The 25,456-nt window shown below is 43.1% G+C and overlaps 1 protein-coding gene across 4 annotated transcripts; it reads right to left on the reverse strand.

The window, feature by feature from the left end:
• Window positions 1-185: 185 nt before the first annotated feature.
• Window positions 186-23,576, reverse strand: dachc (dachshund c). 4 transcript variants are annotated; one of them, XM_034552843.1, is made up of 11 exons: window positions 22,734-23,576; window positions 15,492-15,601; window positions 12,389-12,499; window positions 9,077-9,255; window positions 7,923-8,043; window positions 7,684-7,818; window positions 3,553-3,740; window positions 2,761-2,908; window positions 2,213-2,341; window positions 1,912-2,016; window positions 186-790 (listed from the first exon to the last, which is right to left on the reverse strand). In XM_034552843.1, exons 1-11 carry the CDS (start codon window positions 23,315-23,317, stop codon window positions 729-731), a joined length of 1,872 nt encoding a protein of 623 aa, XP_034408734.1. In that variant the 5' UTR covers window positions 23,318-23,576; the 3' UTR covers window positions 186-728. The 4 variants fall into 4 exon arrangements, with proteins under 4 accessions (XP_034408734.1, XP_034408735.1, XP_034408733.1 ...); XM_034552844.1 differs by having other exon boundaries at window positions 186-766; window positions 2,761-2,911; window positions 22,734-23,317; XM_034552842.1 differs by having other exon boundaries at window positions 2,761-2,911; window positions 22,734-23,317.
• Window positions 23,577-25,456: the final 1,880 nt, after the last annotated feature.

Consider the following 25,456-nt stretch of genomic DNA (forward strand, 5'->3'; position numbering starts at 1 on the left):
GTTTCACTAAAGGGCAGCTCACATGCGACCCTGCTCACCACCTTCCTTTGGGTCTGTCGATATTTACGTGTATCATTTTGGAGATGGTGCAATAGTCAATGTCACATCACGCCACACTCCCTCAGATATGTACAGAGATAAAAGCACATGGAACTTGTGAAATAAAGAAAGAAGCACTGACACAATTTAATAAAAAGGATTTGTATTGTTTGTATTGTCAAACTGCACTACTGCATAACATACACAATACAAGTCATTTACTGACTGTACAACATGCCAATATGTTTTTGTGATAATAATAATAACAAAAATGATGACTATATATTGTATATGTACACAACTCTGTTACAAGTTATATTCGCCACCTGTGTCCAGATAAACAGCACGGAAAAAACAAAAAACAAAAAAATATGGTCATCTTCATCTAGGATCTAAAAACCTTGGTTGAAAGAAACACAGTCAAACACATCATCAGAATAAAATACTGTTCCCACTACGGCCGAGATTCACGGATAAATGCAATAAATTAAACAAGAGAACAATGGAAAAGTTCAAATGTCACCCTTGAAATGTCGGGGAGTCCTCTCGGGGAGGCGGAGATGTGCATCTCGGATGCCACTGCGCGACCGAGCATGCCTGTCGATTGTATCTCTCATAAATGAGGAATCTTAATCACTCGGTTCTTCCATTCATCCGTCCATTCATCCGTCCACGCTTCCACCTCGTCTTCAGTACATCCCGGTGGTCTGCAGGAACACTCTGCCCTCTGAAATCCAGAAAGAAATCCAGTCTAATAAAACACAATCACAATTCTATCAGTTAAAATGAATGCAGACAGATTCTTTAGGTTAGATCACAGTGACTGAAACAGTGCTTTATAATACAAATTCATGCTAACACATATTGAACACTGTCCCCTATAACCTTGCCCTAAGATCATTAATGAAAGATAATTATTAAGGAAGGCTCAGTTGAAAGTCTTTTTCGGCCCCTAATCCCTGTTTTTGGCGATAAAACTTCCTGGCACAAAGGAACCACATCCTGCCCTGCTGTCTGACAGACAATTCCCCTTTAAATGATTTATTACTGGGTGTTAATTATGCAAATTATGTCCAAACAAACTCGTCACGAGGACAATTAAGACAGCCGTTAATTAGTGGCCAGTTCTCTTCTTGCTTCACTGACATTCAATTAAAAATTGGCTTTGAACAAGCACGCTGTCTAGTACGGCGGTCCTGGAACGGCACGGAGCAGAGGTGGGCTGGAACCATGCACTCCTTTGATGAGGCCGGGCGAGAGATCACGGACATTTCTTTTTCTGTCTATTTAAGACGTGACACGTGGGATTGTTTCATTAATGTATCCCTGTGAAGACAATAATGTTGGCAAAATAAATATATTAAACGCCCATCTCCATTAAAATGGTAGCCCCGGTGAACTGCCTCACGCTTCATTTCATTTTGTTCAACTTCTCATGAGTGGGTCTCTCCCTGTGAAATCTTTCAAAAACCCCTTCCAGTAGACTGGTCAGTTAAGCATCAGTGAGTAATAATGAAATCTGCCGTCCCAGCTCAGTTGATAGGAGCTAAATAAATCCCCAGCAGCAGGTACATCACAGTTTATTTCACAATTCTGACACTGAAAAGTCTGTTTTATTTATCATTCAAACACCAAAAAATTAATGTTGATACACTCACCTTCACTTTTAATTTATACTTTTTTAAAAGGAACTAAACTCACAATTTAAAAACTCTGTACTTAGGTTATTTCTTTTAGGTTTTCATTTGGTGACAGAACGTTTTAGCAGTGACAGCAGCTTTTATTCCTCTAATAATTGCACCGCTCCAACATTTTCACTGATGAGAATTTGACACACTGAGGAAGCGGTGTTTGTTTTCTGGACACCTGTACCTTGTACTGTTGTCTTGGTGTCCAGCCTGTTGTCATCGTGATTGCTCCCATCCACGTCCTGGGTCACAGACTCTGTGTGAGGAGGGGCTGCTGATGATTGATGGCCTGTAATTTGGTCATTCATTAATAAAGACACTTAATTGGAGGCAGTCAAGGCTATGTTGCATAGAAGGCTTGGTGACATTTAATATGAAAATGAGAATCACATTGGTTGCAAGAACATTAAAGGCTCATAAAAAAAAACAACCAGAAAAACCCATAAGGAATTCATGATGTCTTCCAACACAGTGTGCGCCTGTACCTGTGTGTGTGTTGGCAGTGTGCAGCAGGGTGTGCTCTGCCTGATCACGCAGTTTGACTTCCTCCTCCAAGGCCTCCTGTAGTCTCCTCTTACTCCTCTTCTCCTTCTTCAGGCGCTTCTGGATCAGAACTGAATAAAGACGAGGAAGAGGAGGAAGAGGAAGAGGAAAAGGAAGAAAAAAAGAAATGACAAAGGATGTCAAGTAAATGTGTTTTTCATATAAAAGTTATTCAGATGCTTCAAATATTTTCAAACTTGACTTCATTTGTATCCATTCATGCAGGAATTTGTTTATTATATTCTTGGCTTCCTGAACAGAGATCTTTACATCAAGAGATGTGAGGAACTTTGAAGGTGTTGTGAGCTCATTGTGGTTTCAGGAATATTTAACCGTCCCAATTTGCTCCTGACTCACGGTTTACTTACACTGAAAGTACAGTATACTGTGCACAGAGGACATTTTGGCGGGTCTGTGACAGCCGAGTTCACTGTTTCTGCTAAAGTCTCCCTAAGATACTGCATGTGGTGCATGATGTGGTGCGGCCTACCTCTGTTTTTCTGCTCCATGCTAAGCTGTCTCTCCAGGGTCTCCCTGAGCTCCCTCTCCCGGACCAGCTCCATCTTCAGCTCTGTCCTCTCCATCTGGTCCTGCTTCTCCTGCGCCCGGGCGTTCTCTATGGCAACCCTCAGCAGACCCTGCTTGGAGACACACAGCGACACATCAACAGGTTACACACTGATCAGGAGCCAGGAGAGGCGTCTGTCTTCTTCAAACACTTCACATAACCCTCAGTAAATAGGCAGACAGTTTCGCACCACTTTAACAAAGGCAAGTTTCAAGATTAAAGTAATTTCAAATGAGCTGCAGTAAATATAGAAAAGATCATGTAAACCACATCAATGTGTAAAAGAAATAAAGATAACAAATAATTTGACTCTTCCTCGGGCAATGTTGTGGTCTAATGTTTTACTCTGGTGTATAATTCCTGAATTTACTCAGGCAGGAAAAAAGAAAAAGAAATACATTTGATCGAACCGCATGACAGTTAATAGTGATCTTTTAACCACATGCTATCAGGTCAGATGAGGTAAAAAAACATGTCGCCCACCCTCCCCCCCTTCTTCCTGTGAAAACCCAGCCAGGGAGAGCTTTCATTGTGACTCCTCGATAACAAAGACATGTAAAATATGAGAAGCAGGTCAGCACACGCCCATCCCAATTACTGCACATCTTAAATGTCTGCTATTTACCATTTCAGGAAATCCCAAAGAGTGGCTCATCTCCCTTCCTATTCATCTCAGAGTATAATAATAATAATAAAGCCCCAGCAGAGCCTCACCTGGATGTTCGTGAGCAGGGTCTCTATGGAGGACAAGCCTTCCGGGAAGATGAAGGGCGTGTGGTGGAGACCTGCTGGGAGCTTCTGTCCTGCGGGGTAAGATACCCTCTCACAGCCTGATGGGGGTTTCTGGTAGACTTGTCTATCACAGCTCTCCCTGGTTGTCTGAGCGGCCAAGGAGCTGTTATCTGGAGGGCAGAGAGACATTTTGATGTCGAGTTAGTTTAACATAAAAAGGCAGTACAGTTTATTTTTGCAGTCACATTCTACCTTGTTCTTGCCATGAAAAGAGCAAAACCAACAATGTATTGATGCCACTAACAAGTATTTTCTGTGACGGCAAAACCTGATATAGCTGATCATCCGAAACGTTGTTGCACTGGGTATCATATTCCTTTATTACCTCAAACATGGGCGTACATTTTGTTACCAGTCGTTTCTACATACACATTTCTGCTGCTGTAAATACTTCACCAGATCTGCGACTGAAAATAGCGCCTCACAAATGCACAGTTTACTCCTCTTTGAGTAAGGTCTGCTAAAAACTACAGTGCCCAGCTGTTTGAAAAACAATGCCAGGTTTAGAAATATTAAAGTATATTTTCGTGAGCTGTTTTTAAAGATGTCTGACTTCAGGAGGAAGAGATGGGCTCTGGGATGAGCACTACGGTCAGGAAGTCAGAAAGTACGAACGCATTGTTTGGTTTTCTTGGGTTTTTGCTGACAATAAGAACAATATAGAATAATCTCATCCTTCGAACAGTGACTTCCCTTTCTTTTCTGAAGGACAACTTCGTAATGAATATTTTGAGAGTTTGCGAATGAACAAAAGCCTTTTATGAAAATCATTTTTTTTTAAAAATCATCTTATTGTATTTAAAAACATTCAAACAAAAAAAGTCACCTGTTTTCTTTGTCTTTTTCTTGCACTTCCAGTTTAATATTTTGTGGTTTTCACATTTTGCATCTTTTATCAGTCTAAACTTTATATGACATAATATTCATCTGACAGTTGTTTACGTCCAAAGCAACATACAACCAGTGTAGTCAACTTCAGCATGAAGAGATTGATCTTTTTCTTTACTCCTGTAAAGGACTTGAAAGTAGTATTTTGACAAGTGTAAATAACGTTTACATACAGGCCACTGACTAATGTTTGTCTAAAACCTACAAAAGGATCATCATTCCAGCAACAATATGCAAACAAGGGTAAATGCAAATTTCTATAAATACATGAATAGAGTGTCTTGCAAACAGTCCCACAGTAAATAGGTGTTTACACTAATTACTGTGAGCATGTACACATACGCAGAAGTCCTGGTCTGGAGTTTTTAAAAATGTGGCTACCCTTTAATAGATGGCACTCTGCCTATTGATAATGCACCACAGCTTGACATCTCCCATAAAAACAGCTAAGAAGCTGCATTATGGATGACCATCTGTTTGTAAACCTGAGAATGCCGTGTTCCTGATTCCTGACGGTAGGGGAGATGAAGATTAGAATTTTTTTGTGCACCCCCCCCCACCCCCCCACCCCACATCAGGCAGTTGCTCACTTTCTGCATTCACTGTCATCCGAGTCACTGAGGACGGAGACGTCCTGGGAGTCCGACGCTTACTGGAGCAGAGACGAGTGTGAACGTGCAATGTGATATCTGGCACTTTTCTCTGTCTGTGACAAATGACAGTGTTTTCTCCACTTAGCTGACCACAGCATCTTCTGCTCCAAATCCACCCACCTCCCCTACGCCGCCTCGGCCTCACGTCTTGGCAACTGTCACATTCAAGGTGTTTCACAGATGAGAAGCAATACCCCCTCCTCCCTCCTCCTCCTCCTCCTCCTCCTCTTTCTCCCTCTTTCTTGCTAAAAGCATTGCTCTGTAGAGAAAGGTAATTAGCAGGTGCTGGCGAGCTCAGCGGAGGGCATCCAACTACACTCCCGTGGCTCACATACAGACACACACACACATTCGTAGGCGCTGAAGTGCGCAGTCAGCAGCGTGGGCTCCCCAGGCTCCTTGGATGTGACTGATCCTTTATTGAGTTACTGTTTTACGCCTACTTTACCTCACGCTCACACACACACACACACACACGTACACACACACGTTTGGCATAAATACACACACACACACACAGCTGCCAGCTCGTTTGATCATTTACCCATCTCCCTAACCAAGGTCACTGTCTGTTTTTCTCTTTTCTCCCAACTTCAACTCTCTTTTTCCCCTCACTTATTCCTCTCCCACCCGTCCCCAGGGCTAATGAACTTCACCACGTGAAGACTGCCAGTCAGCGGAAGAGAACAGGAGGGAGGGAGGAAGAGAAGGAGAGAGACAGACAGAGAATAAAATTCTGCTGATGTTTGGTTAATGGGAGTGAGGTGTCAGGGATGGCCTCTGATCTTTGCTGCATGGATACGTTGTTCAAAGACTACTGAAACAGCACACACAGCCAAAACTGACTCGCATACACACACACACACTCAGAGATTATCATACAATGGATTGACAGAATGACAGCGCTGAAGTGCTCTTTGAAAGTCTCTTCAATCCACGATAAACCTATCTTGTGATGTTGTAGGTCGAACACAAAAGCCTGCAATCCAGCAAATGTACATGTGTTTCATTTGCATGCTGCAAAATCAATTAAAAACCAATTGCATAAATGCAATGTGTGATGCATGGCATTCACGTCGTTGGTGCCATCACTGCTTTGTCAATATGTTCACAGATACCTGACAGCATCTGAAACCTTACCTGGGAAGCCTTTGTGATTTTTAGATTCGATTACTTGAATAATGTGATTCAGTATTAGAATACATTTACACAGGCGCGTGCACACACATACAAACTCTCAGTTTCTCTCCCTCTCTCGCTGTAGATTTCTGCTGACTGTTTGTCCTTGAGCAGTCCTCATTAAGCTAATGCAAACCTCCCTGACAGAGAGAACCAAACAACTGACGTTGCAGCGCCGTGGCAACGCGGGCCCTAACGACAGGGAGGCGGTCGTTATGCAGATGAGGTCCAGCTGAGAGCGCGGGAGGCCGCCTGGCTCGTTAGGCCGCGGCCCGGCAAATGGCTGGCTAATGTAACACTGCTTCCCGGTCTAATGGAGCCCTGTTTTGCAGAATTATTTGTCTTTGCTCTCCGCGGGAAGCCAGGGGGCCCACCGACAGCGAGGAGGAGAGGAGGAGGAGGGGAGGAGGAGGGGAGGAGAGGAGGAGGAGGGGAGACAGTGAATCCTTATTAACCTGTTACTGAGATATTTATTTCCTGTCAAACTGTTGGAAAACCCTTTCTCTTTTAAAATAATTAGTGTTAAATAAACCATCACAAACTTGCCGCAAATGTGTAAACAAATCTGAAGAATGGATAGGATGGAAACCGTATCGACAGACTTTGTTTAACAGCAATTGATTTGGCAGAGAAATAATCATTACTCATTAATAATCATTAAATGATTAATGACTGTAACACAAAATTCTCAGGAAACAGCAAGAACTTGACCTTTGAAGTGGAAGCTATTTGAGTAACTAGTGCAGTGCTTGTTCAAAGCTGGCCCGTTGCTTGGCCTCCATTATTTTTCCTCTTTCCTGTGAACCCCTCATTCAGACAACTTCACACTCGACAATGCGCTTCCTTGGGCCCTGAGCAATACACCTGCCATGACATGGTCGCTGTCCCCTAGCAATGCGCAGAGTTTATGCGGAAAATGCTTTGAGGAAAGATTTTCTTTTGCTGCAATACCGCAAATGACCATTGGGCAACATTGGAAAGCATATCTAGTCCATTTACAGAGTACAAGTTGTACCCAGCATGCCCTTTGGCGGTGTAACAGTTAATAGGGATGCCCTCTCAAAACACTAAACAGTGTTTAATAACGCAATACTAATAAATATGTCCCGAAGAGCTCACAATCAACACTGCACTTCCTTAAGTCCTCAGCAGTACAGTGTGAAGTCGATCGGATAAAAGGTTGACGAGAAAATCGAATGCCAGAGATACAAAAAGAGACGTAAAATAGACTCCAGGCATATAAACTCAGTAAATATGTTTTTAAAAGAGCAAAGTTCTGGGAAACCAGATCCAACGCTGACAAAGGCTATACAAACATAATAGTGAATCTTACCTCTGTCAGTGTGGCTCCTCTTGTTCTCTTTGCTGTACTCCATTGAGGTCCCATCTGTCTCTCTGGCCACATGCACCAAACCAGGTGAGTGCCCAAGCACATTGTGACTTGATGACAGGCCGTCATCATGTGGGTCTGAAACGAAAATATAAAAAGTCAAAAAGGTCCCAACTCAGAAATACCTCCCCGGTATTATTAAAGCTATAGCATAGTTCACTTTACCACAGGTAAGTACGTACGCGTGGTTTCTGCAAAGCGCTCTGTGTGGGACGGTGAACTGGACACACTGCTGCTGTGATTGGATGACATCTGCGCTTCATCCAATGACGGAGAGGGGGACGGGCTGTCGAGCACACGCTCCTACCGAACAACAAGAAATATCGGTTCGTAAAGTAAAAAAAAAAGAAACCACAAAATATATATTATATATATATTTTATTGCTTGTATGCTTCTATTTAATGGCATTTGAGGATGACTAATTTGCCTAAAAATGAAGATACTGTTAAAAGCAGACACGGAAGTTAGTGCTACTCTGCTGAATTGCTGACATTGTTTTTCTTCTTCAACATGACTGGAAATAGCTCCTGTCTCATTTAGGATGGTTAACAAACTGAGTGACCAACGACAATCAATGACATTAAGTCCATTTAGTTTGAGCAAACGCTAGCTTTAACTTGATACAACGCTCTTGCTTTTGTTGACTTGCCGGGTTCTAAAACCCAGAGATGTTAAAACGTGTCCCAATTATAACCAAATGTAGCAGCTGTGTTTGAGCAGAATTAAGTTATCCACAAATTACCAATAGTCAAAGCAAAACTATATTCTTGTAAAAGCCTGAAAACATATATTGGTATTCTTTAGTGTTTACAGGACAATTTGGTGCTCATTTCAATAAGCCTCTTAAACCATTTGTGGGACCCAGCCCAGTGGTTGAACAATGCACCGTTAAAATTACGACCGGTACTTCCTGCTGCTGACGACGACTTGGTGTAATGGAAGACTTTGTGAGGACTGACGCTTACAATCTGAAATGTTTGGTCACATTTTTAATCCTTACAAACCTTTTACTCCTGAAAACCATCCTAACCAACCTGGCTTAGAAGATCAGAGTTTTCTGATATCTGATATCGCAAATATGTAAATAGATATGGGATTGGCCTTAAGCCAAATGACAATGGATTACATTATGGTAGTGAGCCAGAACTTGAGCCACGAGACAACTGACATTTTTTTGCCACAACCATAGAAACTTGATTCTAAGTTCTGCATGTATGCTAATCAAAAGATCTTGAATTCTAGGGACAGAAAATATGTCTGTGTTTGTTGAAAGCAAGTGTCAAGCCCGAGTGTCACATGGACGGATCCACCGCGCTGACGGTCCTCTGATTTCACCTTAATGACGGAGGTGGGAGTCCTAGCAGGGGGCTTGGCGTGGAGCTGCGCCAGGTTGGCCATGCTGGCCAGCGTGCTCAATCGGTTCATCTGGCCCATTGCCATGGAAACGGAGGCCGGCGCCAGGCTGGCAGGAATCAGAGGATGTGACATCATCATGAAGGGCAACTGATCTAGAACTGGTGGGGGGGGGGATAGAATAAAAAAGAGAACTATTGAAAGAGGAAGAGCACAGTGTATTACAGCAAGAGTGGAGCTTCTCATAAAAGGTCAGACCGACTCTGTTTAAAGGCCATCAAAGCTGCACTATACATGCACCCAACATGAAACAGGTCTCCCTCTTTTTTCCTATTTGCTTCAGTTGTATTTATACATCACAATTTAAAACCTCTGCTCAGTCCTGTGCTGTGTACTGAACTGAACTTTTTGAAACTGGAAACCAATGCCATTCCTCTGTGAAGTCAGTATTACCTGGATGACTGCTCTGCTTCTAAACCACGACTCGAAAATATGTGTGAGTGGTCTCGAGATGTCGAGTGGGGAAAAGGATGAGAGCAGGGGGAGAAAATAAGAGAAAGGGAAGGGAGGTAGAAGAGGACATGATAGAGAAACACTTCACCTGCTCATTACAACAAAAAACCACAGACACGGCCTCTCTGGAATTAAAGAAGAAACGACTAACTTTTCTATCAATACCTCGCTGTTCTTGACGATAACCCAACACATTTTCAGCGGCTCAAACCAAACTCTTTATTATCTTGGCCAATCTGTTGTTCGCACTCCTCTCGTTACCAGAAGCATCCACTATCTTTAAAGAAAATCCTTCCTCTCAACAGCACCCTAGTGGGTTGTTGCAGTCCCTCTATTCATGAAACAAACAATCCTGTTGGGGGGGAGAAAATGACATAAATATTTATCATTTAATAAAAGGAAAAACAAAAACAAAAGAAACACAGGGAGGAAGTGAAACAAAAGAAGCTGATGGCAGTCCTGGTGCTGGGCCAGCAATGCACGCTGGGTAATTATAAACACAAAGGAAAAAATCTTGGACTCTATTCCACACAATTGTCACAAATAATAGAACGAGTGCATGGAAACAAAACAAAAAAGGCTATCCAAAGAGGGGAGATGAAATAGGACAAATAACAGAGGGGAAAAAAAGAAAGAGAAAAAAAAAGAGGAAGAAAGAGAAAAGGGCAAACTAAGAAATAAAGAGTGAGGCGTTGACTTTACGAGTCGGGCTCGCTGGACATATGTGCAGTGCTTTGTGCATTTGGCAGATTGGTCTCTCACTTGCCCAGAGCAGAAACCAATCCAAACAAAAGATCTGTCTGAATGGAGCTAAATAACCAGATGCTCCGACAATAAACTAGCAGCCAACTACAAATATTAAGCCTTGGTTTAGAAACCAGTGCTCCACTTTTGTAAGCCCCCCACCCCCCGGCCCCTCCAACCCCACCTCATTTATAATTTCATTTTCACTCTCCTTCTTAACTCTGTTTTCCCCACTCTCTTCACTTTCTCTGCCCTCCCATCACTCTCTCTTATGTTTCATTAAAAAACATCAAAAGTCAAAGTGCCTCTCTTATGTTTATCCAAACAAACCATTACTGTAAACAAACAGTTACTGTAAATTTCCCAGAAGATCTTGTTAAATGCAGAAATGGCTTCTCCCCGCTCTTCCCCAGCCCATAAGGTGTCACACTCAGCATTTGTGAGTGTGTGCGTGTGTGTAATCTGAGATTGCCTTTGTAGTGGTTAAAGCCCTGGTAGGGGCCTATCCTTCCCATAAGGCCGTGGGTGGCGGTATGGAAAAAACACATCGTTCTTATGTGTGTATGTATGCCTACACTGAATGTTTGTGTGTGTGTGTGTGTGTGTGTGTGTGTGTTTCCACTTGACTCTATCATTAACAGTGATTAGGCTTTACAGGTTTATAATGGTGGTAACCATGCCACCTAACTGCGCACAGATGCCTGCAGTTGTAACTGAGTGTATACCATGGTAAACAATGCTTACGGCTGGGAGCGTTTCACAGACACGGGTAGAGAAAAAGATTTACGACACACACACAAAGCCAAAAACACAAGGTACTCGGCCCAAACATACAGGGATTTCACTTTTGTCTCTTTGTAATTTCTGAAAAACACAAGGACAATTTCTTCCTTTTCATTTCTGTCCCAAAGCCTTGCAGTATGCGCCTCATGTTAAGTGTGTGTGTGTGTGTGTATGCATCCCAGGATGATAGCGTATTCCACGCAGACCTCCATAAGCCCTGTCATCTGTCTAAACACACTGATGTCGCTTTAACCTGTCGATAACAGTGGGGGCGGTGCGGCCCATGTGTTTGTGCGTGAGCGTGCGTGCGTGCGCGTGCGTGTGTCCGTTCCTCCATCGATTGTCCAGCGTTTGTCGTTTGCATTCAGGATAGTGAATTAGAGAGAAGACTATTGATTTGGCTTCAGCCTCTCATCTTATTCATCTCTCTATCATCCGGGTGCGCTTGGTCTCGTCCACTGGCGCTCCACTTTTGCTGGCTGCTTTCCTTTACTGCGAAGCCAGTGATCAGTGCTAAGGAACCGTTTTTAATATCATATGACTAAATATTATACCTGTACAAGTATAGCCAAAGGGATTAGAACACACTGCTGACTAAACTCTGAACGGTAAACACTTCTCTTCCAGTAAACCCTGATCTAATGTTACTCAATATATGACAGAACAATGCCATGCTTAGCATGTGTAACAGAGCTGGTTTGGGTCTATGACTAATATGTGCTAATGATTTGCTGGCAATATTTTGGGGCCGCAGAGTGGATGACCAACTGTGTTTTTATTCCCACAAGTAGGCAAACAAATCCAAGCTGAAAGAAATATTCCCCCTGACAGGCATGTATCACAATCTGAAAAAACTACTACAATATATCTCCTCATGCTCTTTGATGTTTTGATGGTTTGGATTACCTGACCCAGATGTTTATTTCATCTGAAGAACTGACTCATTGCTGCTGTAGTTTGTTTTTGCATTCACCGTCTCTCAAAGGAAACGTACCGGTGAGGAGCGGTGATGTCACATCCTGGCTTTAATCAGCTTGATTCAGCAGCCGCACATAAACACAGCTGCTCAAGTCGTATTGACTTGGCGTCACAGATGTGTACAGACAACAACCGTGCGACGTGTTATATGACCACAGTTAAATATATACGCATGTGTGTGTTTGTGAGAGAGAGAGAGAGAGAGAGAGAGAGAGAGAGAGTGTGTGTGAGTGAGTGAGTGAATGAGTGAGTGGATGGACACAGGATGACACTCACCCAGTCTGTGGTTGTGGTCACCGTTCTCTCCGTTTGGCCCGCCATGTTGTTGGTTGCTGTGGTAACTGACCATCGCCTCCAACTTGATCTTCTTGGCCAGGGCAGACAGATCTGAGAGGGAGACCGATATATAGAGAGAGGAAGAAAAAAGAAAGAAGAAGAATCAATAAGAGCCAGATCAATGGCCCCGGTGGAGGATTAGAGCAGTGGGTAGGCAGGAGGTTGTCATGGGAAGACAGAGGCCAGCCATTCATTCTGACTGCACCGCTGCACTGACCATTTAGTCTGCCGGGGAATCAGCAGTGATAGGAACAAGCCAAGACATTCATCTCTCCCACACAGGGACATCACATCCCACAGCACAGCACAAAGGACGACACTAACCGGCGGCAGCAGCTCCACCTTTTAGCCAGAGAGCTCTTCTTTGTAAGTATAAATTAGAAGAGTCAGAAAAAAAAAGTAAAGATACTTTTTAATAGGGGTTGTGCCCTTTTGGATATTACGAAATGGAGAGTGACGAAATGTGGCAGGAGGGCTGAGCCATATTTTAATTTGTGTCTTGAACCTCAGATGGTAGTTTGACCCCCATATCAACCTTTAAAACTCCATCTAATGCCACAGAAAATTAAATATCCCTCGCACTAACACAGACAAACACAGGGAATTACTAACGTTAGACAAACCCCACAACTGTGCAAACACGACTTGGGGAAATGCAAACAAACCGTAAGTCTTAATTTCCTGATCTTGGATACATCTGAACATTTGCAACCAACTGAACTGCTGAGTGCTGTGACTTTGTTACACACAATAGCATTCTACGATGAATAGTCCGTCTAAGACGTAGACAACCACAACAAATTGCTCCTTTTCTTCTCATCTTCTCTCCTTCTCGGCCCTGCCCTCTTCTCTGCTCTCCTCCCATCCCCTCTCCTTACTTTACCTTTTCAAATGTCAGCATCACAGCAGGACATAAGCCACCGTGTTGCGTGTGTGTATGTGTGAGTGCATGAGGCGAGAGAAAGAGACTAAGGAGGATGACATCAAAGATTCTCCCGGCCTTTTACGCTCAAATGTCCTCCCGCTCTCTGTCTCTTTCTCCCCTCTCATGTGGCCAGCTCTAATCAGTAGCGCTGACATTGCTGCCGTGCCCTCTCCTTTGGTGGAAAAAGACTCTTTTCCCACTGAGAAAGATGCTCTTGAACACTCACGCATGCACAACACACACGTATACACGCACACTCTCAAGCACCTTTGAACAGGGAGAGGAAGCGGAGCTAACAGAAAATGGCTTCTTTTGAGGCAGGGAATGAAAAGATCAGGTTGCACTGAAGAGCACAAAGCCAAGGGCAACTTTGAGAGCGGTGAGGGCCAACAATTACTTTTCTCCCTTTCTCTGTGTCTCACACACACACACACACACACACACACTCTGTCACAAGAACAAGCAGCACTATGGCTTTAAGCAAGCAGTTGACTAAGACTGTTCAAAACAGACTGTCATAACAAATAATAGATTTTCCTCCCTTCAATCATTTCACCTGCCGCTACACTAAACAATTTTTAATCATCCTCCAACTTTATGATTGAAGAGACAATTGATTTGCTTAAGTGTCATTTATACAAGAATAATTTCTAGTTACAAACTAAATTAAACATTTAAATTCCTGTTTGTCTATTTGAGCAAGACACTTTAACGCAACATAAAAGGGGTTTCAAAGGCCTACATATTATGAATCTTGCTCTCAACTTAACTGAGGACTTTGTGTACTTAAAATTCAAGAAGAAAAGGTCAACTTGCAAGTTATGAGTATAGTTTCTCGGGTGTCAGCAGCGTGTATGCTAATTTTATTAATCAACACACAGGTCGCCTCCCAGAAACCCCGCCTCCTCACACTATTGATAATGGATCAAATGTATAATTTTGGGGGTTCGGGATACTGCCACATCCTGTGTCTATCCTGCATAAGCAACCTGCTCTTTTCTTTAAACTGATGGGAGTAACTCAGCTGCCAGGTCATTGCTTTCACTTTCCGACAGCTGAAAAGAGAACAGAATTTGAACTTTTCCAGCAGCTCCTCTGAGGGCTGAAGCAACAATGTGTCACTAATTCACTGTTTAAAGCAGCTCATGGAGCCAAAAGAGGGATTTACACTTTTACTTCTGCGCAGTTCTGAAGAATTACAAACCTTGACCTTATGGAAAGTGTAAAGAGGGATTTAGAGAGCCAGATAGGCGTTCTCCTATGAATGGATCTTTCATACAGAATACACTGGCACAGTAAATTGACTTGTTTTGAGCGTGACTTTTTTCATCAAATAATATATGAATATTTTATCAAATGTTTTTGTTGTCTCCCAAAAAGCAACAATTTTACATTTTATCAACAAAAGAAAAAGCATTATAAATACAATTATTTGTATTCTTAGTTTTAGTTTTGATCTTTTATTCTTATAAATTATTTTTTTAATTTCCACATGTCAAACCTTTGCATTTAAGAACTTTACCTAACTACATGTGTCAGTAACTGCAATTTGTGTTACAAACAAGGAACATTATTAATAATATATCTGCTTTGAATTTTCTGTGTTCTGCTTGTTACGTGGCGCTGGACCAGAGGCTCTGATGTGTCTGACTGATCCTCATTAGTGTCAAGGTTTGATTGTAAAAGTATATTGATTCTTTGATTGGAAACAAATATATCTGAAGTCTGTACTGGTGTATAGATCATCTTAGTAAAAGTGTTGTTATTAATATCCAGAGTGCAGGTTACCGAAAAGGTTACCGATATTTTTGTGACTATGTAATTATTGTGTAGAAAAGAAATCAGAGAGGAAATTAAAAAAAATATGAGAAACTGAAAATAGCTAACAAGAATCTGTCAAAACCTTAGCTTTTAGTTTTGCATTAAACAAGGCAAATTGGAAAATGAAAGAAAACATTAAAAAAATTATGAAATCTAATAAAACTAAACTGTGATTTGGAAAAAGGACATCATAATGATAGAGTGTCAGATATTATTTCTCTCAACAGTGGTAGTATATGCGTCTGTACAATGTGTGCACATGGGTACATGTGTGCGTAGTGAGGGCTGGGTGGTCACCTGCAGGAGGTATGATTCCTGCATGCATCAGGCCGCTGTGGGACAGCAGGTGGTGAGTCCCGCCCTCTGTCACACTCTGCAGCCTCTTGGGCGGTCGTCCCGGCCTCGAACTGCAGACAGAAAACACAGGTTAACATTAGTCAGTTTAACACTTAATACTCCCTCCGTTGTTCATGCTGTGACTGAGATGGGTGGCCTGGTTAGAGAAACTGCCCTTCAGTCTGTAAACCTCTTATGCTGCTGAAGTGTCAACAAGCAAAACACTGAAACCCGAGCGGTTCCAGGAAGGCTTCTGTAGAGCAAATCTAACCTCCCTGTGGATACGAGCAAGCAAAAAAGCAGTTTCCCTATGGCATCAATAAAGCACCTCATTACTGTTCAGCTTACTCATTCATTTGTTTGCTTATTAAATGTGTTTGCTCGCCTCCTTCCCTCTCCGTCCTTTCCTCATTTGGTCATTCCCTTTTTTCCCGCCATGTCACACATTTCCTCAATAAAGGCTGCGACTACAAGCAGATTCACATGGTTTGATTGAGCCGGGCATGCTCAATCAATCCTGGAGGAGGTATGTGAAAAGCTGTCAGACATCACTTTGGCTCTGACTAAACGGTGTGAATGTCCTGACAGGGGAAATGACACGGGCCACATCAGGCTTAATGACAACCAGCGCAGCTCATCTCCTTTCATAGCAACCTGACATAAGATAACATGAGTCTGTGGGCGATTATGTGGCTGTGAAGTGTGTGTGTGTGTGTGTGTGTGAGAGAGAGAGTGATATTAAAAGACAGAGTCAGTGAAAGAGGGGAAAAGAAAAAACGTGTGACAGAGAGCAAAAGAATCAACAATAAAGATGAAAAGGGAGATGGAGGGAAAGATGAGGAGATGTAGAGGGAGGGGAGAAGACGAGAGGAGATGTATAGAGGGAGAGTCCGAGAGAGTGAGAAAAGGTGGGGAAGTAGAGTAAAAAAAAGAGGGAGAGATGGACTAGCAGCAGCAGCAGCTTCCTAGCGTGGGGTGTCTTTGAGCAGATTTTAATTAGAATCTAATCCAGCCGTCATTAAGGCCCCATAAACGAAGCTGTCAGTCAGGAGATTAATGGCGCCCCATTTGCATATTGCATATAATTCATCAATTACCCGGCAGAAAGGACCAATCCCCTGTTGACACACCCACTGGCTGAGAGGGGTAGGGGGTGGGGGGTGGGGAGGGGACACACAAAAAGACAGAAGGAAAGATTGGGTAGTCACTAACTGTGGGAGAAAAACAGGTAGCTTAAGTGTGTGTGTGTGTGAGCGCACACCGCTGTGTGCGTGTGGTTGTGTGTGATATGTGTGTGTGTGTATGAAGTGTTCAAAGGTTAATTTGATGAGCCGATGAGCTCCACAGTTCCTGCCCTCAGTTTTAATGAGTTGTTATTATTGTCTCTTATTATGGGCCCAGACCGACTGGGATGTGACAGCTGACATCAGATATCTCAACACACACACACACACACACACACATACACACACACACACACACACACACACACACAGAGACAGGGAGAGATAGGTACATGTACACATGTTCACACACACGTACACACACACACACACACACACACACATACAGACACACACTGACAGACAGACAGCCGGAATGTGCAAGAGGGATGAAGTTGCGAATGTCTGTGTGTGTGTGTGTGTGTGTGTGTGTGTGTGTGTGTCGGTTAGCGTTTTTTCGGAGGCGGGGGTGCATTCACATAACACACAATATTTTTTGCAGTGCATATAGAGAAGCATACTGTGCTTAACAAAAGCAGGAAATATATTTTTAGTTCTCAAGTTTGAAGGTAAAGCAACATAGTTCCACTGCAACTGATGTTGGAACACCTTAAATGCACACACACGCACGCACGCACACACACACACATACACACACACGTGCACACAAACACGTGCACACAAACACGTGCACACAAACGCGCACACCCATGCACACAAATCCAGAGGCCAACACCGGTCAGGGGAAATAAAATACACAGAGACCACAAAGTCTGTGGTTGTTTTTTTACAGCAGCCGCTTCCCTTTCCCTTAATACTGTTTATTTGCACACACTAATTAATGGCCTGTGTGTGCGTTGTGTTCTTGTTAGTGGGTGTGTATATGTTGCTTTTTAGGGGGCATAAAGAACTGGAACCTAATTTTGTGTTTAGTCTGCAAGTGCGTTGATACATCAAAGTGACCCGTAGAGGGAGGTCCATGTGTGTGTTAAGCATGCAAGTGTGTTTTGTGAGTGAGTGAGTGTGCGTGTGTGTGTGTGTGTGTGTGTGTGTGTGTGTGTGTGTGTGTGTGTGTGTGTGTGTGCGCGTGTGTGTGTGTGAGGTTGGAGAGCACCGGTTCCCTGAGGTAGGATTAATGAAAAAGCCTTTCATGGAAAAGTCATCAAGCTGTGGGGATGGAATGAGAGAGAGGAGGGGGGAGAGAGAAAACAGTTCATTGTGTGTGTGTGTGTGTGTGTGTGTGTGTGTGTGTGTGTGTGTGTGTGTGTGTGTGTGTGCGTGTGTGTGTATAAGGTGTGTGTGTGAGGGGGTGTATGGCTTATGACCTCTTTGTCTCAAACTTTAATTAAAATCTCACCCAGACGTCCTCCCTCATGCCAATGCTCCGGCCACACACACACAAACACACATGAAAAAAAAGGTTCTCTGTACATTGAGTTCTGCCCTCCAAGCTTAGCTTTGCTTAGTGTGTGTGTGTGTGTGTGTGTGTGTGTGTGTGTGTGTGTGTGTGTGTGTCTGTGTCTGTGTGTGTGTGTGTGGGTTACCTGAAACATGAAACGCCAAACATGGCAGCTGGAGCTTAGCACAGGTGGAACAGAAACAAAACATAACAAAGATGACAGATCTTTCGCTTCCCCACTAACATACACACACACACACTCACACACACACACACACACACACACACACACACAGACACTGTGTGGAAAAAGAAAAGTAATGAAAGAAGAGGAAGTGTTGCAGTCAAAACAGTGGAACAGCTACTGACTTGGAGAGACTGAGGTGCTGATAGGTAGCAGCTGTGTGTGTGTGTGTGTTTATGTGAGTGTGTCTCGGAGAACTAGCTCAAACAAGATTTTGTTTGGAATATATTAGCGCCGGTTTACAGCTCCCATGCTCCCATCCTTTCAATCTGTGTTTATCACACGGGGTTTGTATTCGCCGTCACGGTCCGGTTTGATAAATCATATCGTTGTCGCCGTTTCGTAGGAAGACTTATGCTGCTGGTCAGAGAAGGCAGGGAAAGATTGATGTTGTGATCTTCCTCTCAAAATCGAGGGCTTGAAAAAAATAAAAAGCTTTATGCGGCATTGTTATTAGGAAAGCCTGTGTGATGATGTCATGAAAGGAGCAGGCAGGACAAACCACACACACACACACAGGACGTTTGATCACGGCAAGAATCTGATCTTCTAAACTGATACCGCCTTGCATTCCTCTCTCACATTCCAGGGTCAAGACGATGTCAAGACTGTGTGTGTGGGGTGTGTGTGTGTGTGTGTGTGTGTGTGTGTGTACTCTATTAAAACCTGTCATACTGGAAAACGCGGAGGCCCTCTCTATCTCATCGTGCTCTTCTCTATACAACATCAAAAGAGTGCAGAGGTTAAAGTTGAGATAATCACCCCATCCTGAATACACACACACACACACACACACACACCCTCCTCCCCTTCATCCTAATGCTGCTGACTTTGACAGTGAGTTATGGCATGGCAGTGGGGCTTGGCTTTGAGGAGTCCACCTTCCCACACATACACACAACGCCGGCTCGCCGCTGCCAACTTATGCGGCCGAGGTTTGCCACAGAGAAACACAAAGAGCGAGCTTTTGTTGCACTCCGCAGGCCACTTTGTCTCATTTATCATTGGATTTGATTAAGTTATTTTTTTGTTTGCCCAAAGTGTATTCTATTCCTGATTCATAAATGTTCATAGCAAAGAACTCAGTTGTGAACTCACTCTCATTTCTTTGTAACATATTCCTTTAAAGGGTTCCTTAACCTAAATTATAATGAAACATAATTTCCTTTTTACCTCCCGTGATATCTAGCCACAGACTTGCAGAGTGTTCTGCTTCACACCCCAACACAACGCTATTTTGTTTGTGCTGCCATTAGAAAACACAACACCGCATTTTTTATAAGGGACTACTTCGACAGAAGGAGGTCTAAAGAGGAATGAAGTCATCTGAAAACCATTAACTGTAATATAAAGTAAACGGGACATCGTTTCTGGTAAGGCACTTGTTATACCATAACAAACAAAAGTCAGTGTATCTCCTAAAATACAGGCAAACAAAACCCAAACTATCCGTATCGTAGACATCAAGTAATTTAGGTGAACTTATTCTTTAAAGTAGCATTGCTTAGAAAACACATATCTTGTGCTACTTTTCTGGTCTTTGTGTGCAAAAGATGTGTTTTTAAAACATGCTTTGTTCTCATAGTTACCTCGCTACACTATACAACTTTTATGTTGGGGGTGGCATTTGTGTACACTACACAGAGTTTACAAACAGTATAAATGTACAGTATATGCACACACACACACGCACACACACAAACACACACACACACAGTTTGACCTGAGCGAGCTGTTTGATGTGTATACCTAACAGAGAATGAAACTGTTCCTTTGTGAGGGAGAAAGAAAAGGACGGAGGATCAGGTTGCCTCCTGCACGCCATGTTCTCTCTGTGGAACTAATGTCATTTAGCAGCAAAAGCCAGCAAACACACAGGCGTGACCGTGTGAGTTTGTGTGTTAGGACATGACAGAGAGAGTGTGTGTGTGTTTGTATACCACCTATGCATGAATTACAACTAGGCTTTGACTGAGGGTGAAGTCTGCCCTTCTTCATGGTTTGATGAGTCAGTGGTCAGGGTGTGTGTGTGTGTGTGTGTGTGTGTGTGTGTGTGTGTGTGTGTGTGTGTGTGTGCGCGCAGCAGTAGTAAAGAGTGAGACAAAGAGGAGATGGAAAGACAGTGATAAACAAAGGACATTTTCATAATTTCTGTTTTGTTTAATCTTTTTAAAAAAGAGCCAATGAATGAACAAACAGCCAAAATAATAAACAGGAGGAATCCATGTAAAGTGTCCTGTTAGTCATGTTAAACTATCAGACAAGGCTGTTATTTCCCCTCCAGCCTGTCTGACTGTACTGGACTGGAAAATAATAAGTGATGGCTGTCTTAATCAGTAACAAAAACCTCACTGAGCCCTGACGCTGTCAGGGAGCCGTAACATCATGTTCTTGGAGATGAACCGGCCTTCCCCGCTGTAACGATAACCATCCAGAGTCCCACTTTTGTTTTTAATACCTGCTCCTATATGTTGCTCCATCCACACCAGGGATTACTTAGAAACTTCTACTTCGGGGGATGATGCTAATGGCCACCACAGCACATTTGAAGCCCTCAGACAAAGAATCACGGAAGTCGTTTGAAGATTTCAGTCGAGTGATGTTTTCAGATCTCATTAACTAAAGGCTGTTTGAGTGTTGTGTGGGTAATTAGAGACGGCGGAGGTTGTGTATTTTCAGCGGTTGTATAACAACGTTCCCATTAACACCTGACATGGAAGAAATCCCAAAGCAGCCAGAAGATGCATCTGGATTTTGTCTTGGTTGGGGGGCCTCAGACGCTTAAGCGCAGGTGCTAATCCATGCACATGGACCTGGGAGCTGATTCTCATTGAGGTTTGTTTCTTTTTAGTGTGTCTCTGGTGTTTCTCAACAAGTCAAAGCTTGCATCAAAGCTTAAAGATAAAAGTAGAGCCATAATAAAGCACCTGAATTATTTGACCTACACCCAGGAACCACTACAAAATAGGTAGGTGTGTACATTGCCAAATCAGGTTGTTTTTTTTAACTCTATCTGAACACATCTTGGCACATCCTCTTTCTGTATTTAATGGCAGGTGTAAATTGGATCATTCATGCTCCAAGGAGCAGGGATTAACCATCAAATAATATAAATTCCCCAAACTAAGGCTAATCCAAACTCAACTGGATTCAAACCCATGCTGTTTTGAGCATGTGGTCTGAACAACAGCAGACTGAGGCACCAGGAAACCACGAATACCAGCCAATTTATGGCTCCTTTATCCAAACATCTCTGTGGCGCATTGGATTGATGACCCATGTAGTTGGTCACCATCAGAGTTCTGCAAAACAGCTAATTTACATAATCGCATCATAAATACCGAGAATTCATTTAATCATCTCCTCTGTTCTGATGCTCAGGGCTAAAGAGTGTTGATATGATAAGACAGCGAGTTATTAAGGAGGGAGAGAAAGGGAGAGGAGGAGAGGGAAGGAGAGAGAGAGCAAAGGGATCAGTGAGTGAGTGAGTGAGCTTGTCCTGATTTAAGCTGCCGCTTGGGGCCAAATGAAAATTAATTAATTTCTGTGAAGAATCAATTTCTCAGAATGACAGTGTCAGATTCAATGCGTGCATGTGTCTGTGTGTGTCTGTGTGTGTGTGTTTGTGTGTGTCAGAGAGAGACAGTGTGTATGTGTGTCAGAGAGAGCGAGAGATAATAGTGTTTGATAACATGACAAACTTTTAAAGATTATTTTTATTAGGAACACTCAAATTAATTATCGTCAACACCATCGCAGCTTTTATCATCTGTTAAAATGGTAAATCGTGACAGGCCCAGCAGTGTGGAAGTAAATAATTATAAAAAGGAGTCATCATCTAATGGTATACAACCAATACAAATAAAAAAGAGATCATATTTTAAGACTAATAAATTCATGGGATATTCCTTGTCCCTGTACACCGCAGTTTACATGTTTAACAGTGGCTTCTAGAAGACTCTATTAGTTTTTAATTGAGAGGAATCTCATGCGGATATCAGTGTGAAGATAAAGCCTGAAAAATATTAGGATGAAGACCCACCACATAAAGCTGTTGCAAACTTATCGTTAACTATCATTGACTTACAATTTGCAATATTATTTAGATTTTTGTGATGAATCCTGGAAGTTTTGTCCTGACCTGCAGACTGATATCAGATAGTATAAGGATACTAAAATGATATATATGTTCCCTTCTTTAAATACTACCTGCTTTAGATAACCCCACCTGCTGCACCTGCAAACATCAACTGGGTATAACCTTCCACCAGCCCCGTCACCACCGGGTCACACCGTCACCCCTGTCCTGTCTCCCACCCACCCTCCCCCGCCCTCACCTTGCGTTGGTGCAGTCGTTGTAGAGCGTCTCGAAGTCCTGCCTGGAGATCAGTTTGCACCGGTTCACCCCGGGCTGGATGGCCCCGAGCCCCCGCAGCACCCGGACCTGCTCCACGTTGCACACGACCGGGGCAATGTCCAGTCGTTTCAGCTTGGTGTAGACGGTGTGGAGCCCGCCGACCAGGTGCTTGAGAAACACGTCGAAAGCCTGGGGCAGGCAGATGAGCTCCGTGTCTTTCACCGTGAACGAGGCCAGGTTGGCACCTTTCACCTCTACCAGTTTGCACTCGTTGTTCTGTGGCGTGCTCTCCACGGGCGACGGGGTGGCGTACACCGGCTTAGCGCTGCTGGACACCGGGGCTCCGCCGGTTTTCAACGGAGTCCCGTTCGCTAGTAAGAGGTCCGCCCTGAACTGGTGAAGCAGCGCCGGGTGCGCCACCGGAGGAGCCGGGGAGGAGGCGGCGGACGTGGCCGCAGGTGGCGGAGAGTTGGTGGCCGGAGAGACGGAGCTCGGCGCCGGGTGGTGCCCGAGTGTAGCGGCGGGGAGCAGAGCCGGAGGAGCCGCGGTTGCCATGGTCGTCATGTCCGAGGATTTAAACAAAAGTAAACTTCAAACTCAACTATTTTAAGAAAGTAACTTCGCCGGACAAATGCGGTTTTCCTTTGCGAGAGGGAGGTGCGCATTGAGTGCGCCGAGGAGGAGGAGGAGGAGGAGAAGAAGAAGAAGAGGGGGGGACACGAGAAGAGGAGAGGAGAAGAGAGCGGGTCCGTGTGTGGGAAAAACAGATCACATAGTTGAATGAGAGGAGGCTTGTCTCTGAGCTGGAGATGCTACTGTCACATTATCATAAAGAGGTGGAGCCTGGGTTTGTTCTTCGAGAGTGAGAGACACATTAACAGAGAGGGAGAGAGAGGAGAGGGAGAGAGCAAAGATTAGCCTACATAAACTTTGGATAAGCCTATTTATGAACGCCTAACGACACTTTAGTATTAATGCTTCTGACGGCAATCAATCTGTCTTCTTTAATGCATTTTAAACCTTCATGGCATCAGCTTCCCACAACATCGTTTGTGACTAATAGTTGTATAATTGTAGCCTATTATCTCTGAAAAAAACATGTCTTGATTACTGTAGTTATTTGTCTTAGAGCAAATATTCTACATGTTTAAACGCTTCATGAGAGACTTGTTAAATCTGATTATCGCAGAGGAATAACATACAAACAGAAACTTGAGAAGAGTCTTGAATACAATTTGAAACCACATCAGTTAAAGTGGCATATCAACTCGGAGGTATGGTGGGATCTTTATGTTCAATGTAAAGATTTCGAATTTAAATTAACATACTAATATTAATAGGTTATATGTCCTTTTTGAGGACAAAACCTTTTTTTGTTTGATGGTAAAAATCAAAGCATGATGAAATTAAGGACAAATGACTTATTCATCAATTCTTTATTTAATTTTGTCTAAAAAAATTTACCTTGCACCTCATTCCTCCTGGGTGCAATTGTTTTGTCTTTATATTGTTTGTACCATCATGATCTTAAAGCATCAAACATCTGAATTTGAATCAAACGGGATCCAATAGGAGTCTAGCCAGAAAGATGGGAGACTGTGCAAAAGCTCAGGGGGCAATAACCTTGTCTTGACAAATTGACCCTTTTTACCTATTAACTGTACTGTATCCTCATCTAGCCCCCACCCACCCCTCTCTCTCTCTCACACACACACACACACACACACACACACACACACTCCCATCATTTACATATGAGCTCGCAGTCCTTTCAAAGTGGCTTTCACGGAACATTGTGCTGATAATGATCTTGGTCGGGAGGGAGAGAGAGACACAGATCTCCAGAGACTCACCCTAAGACAAGGGGGAAGAGGATAAAACTCTGACTGTACTCCAACTCAAAGGACTTTAACACTCTTTTCCTCCCGACCCCCCCTCTCTCTCCAATAAGCCCTCTTGTGTTTTTTAATTGGCAGAAATTAATCTTTAGGATGTAGATGGTAGATTTACATTCATTAAAAGTCAAGAGAGGAAGCCAGGCTTGATGCTAATCAAATCTGCTTAATTATGCTTAACATGAGTATCTCCAGGGGAAGAGAGAGAGAGAGAGGGGGGAGAGAGAGAGAGAGATAGCTAACTCGAACTTTTTACTTTTTGCCTTTGATAACTCCTGCTGAGTATGGCCTTTTCCCTGCCAAAAAGAAATGTCACCACTCTCTTTCTCCATCTGTACAAAATACACGATAAAGCCATCAGTCTTAAGCAGAGCTGATTCATTCCCACCTTTAAGTGTTTAATATAGTGAGACGTTCAGTTTTAACCTCCCAGGCCGCAGTGCACTGGAACTTTTGAGGCTTGTGGCGTCATCTGATTATAGATTTACTGATATGAACCCAGTTAGCCTACAAATGGTGACATGAACAAGGGCCTGATGAGTAATATGTCAGCCCTAATAAATCATCTGTGATTTTAACCTTAGATGGTGGATTTTGTTTAATTTTTCATTTTAGTTTGTCCGTCCACGGTCTGCTAAGCAACCTTTTTTTTTATTTAAGAGAACCCTGTTAGCAATATTGCAGGATGCCCTGGTGGGAAGTGACTTTGTCTCACAACAGGAAGGTCATAGGTTTAATTCCTATTGCAGCTATTGTATTGTTTAAAGTCCCATGAAATGAAACAATGAACCGATACTTGCTGCAAAAT

Source organism: Cyclopterus lumpus, chromosome 15, assembly GCF_009769545.1.
Source record: "Cyclopterus lumpus isolate fCycLum1 chromosome 15, fCycLum1.pri, whole genome shotgun sequence".
NCBI classification, from domain to species: Eukaryota; Metazoa; Chordata; class Actinopteri; order Perciformes; family Cyclopteridae; genus Cyclopterus; species Cyclopterus lumpus.

Coding starts and splice junctions, on each gene's coding strand:
- dachc (XM_034552842.1), bottom strand. CDS start 23,317: ATGACGACCATGGCAACCGCGGCTCCTCCGGCTCTGCTCCCCGCCGCT. Junction 15,602..22,733: donor AACGACTGCACCAACGCAAG/GTGAGGGCGGGG, acceptor TTCTGTCTGCAG/TTCGAGGCCGGGACGACCGC. Junction 7,819..7,922: donor GCGCTTTGCAGAAACCACGC/GTACGTACTTAC, acceptor TTTTCGTTTCAG/ACCCACATGATGACGGCCTG.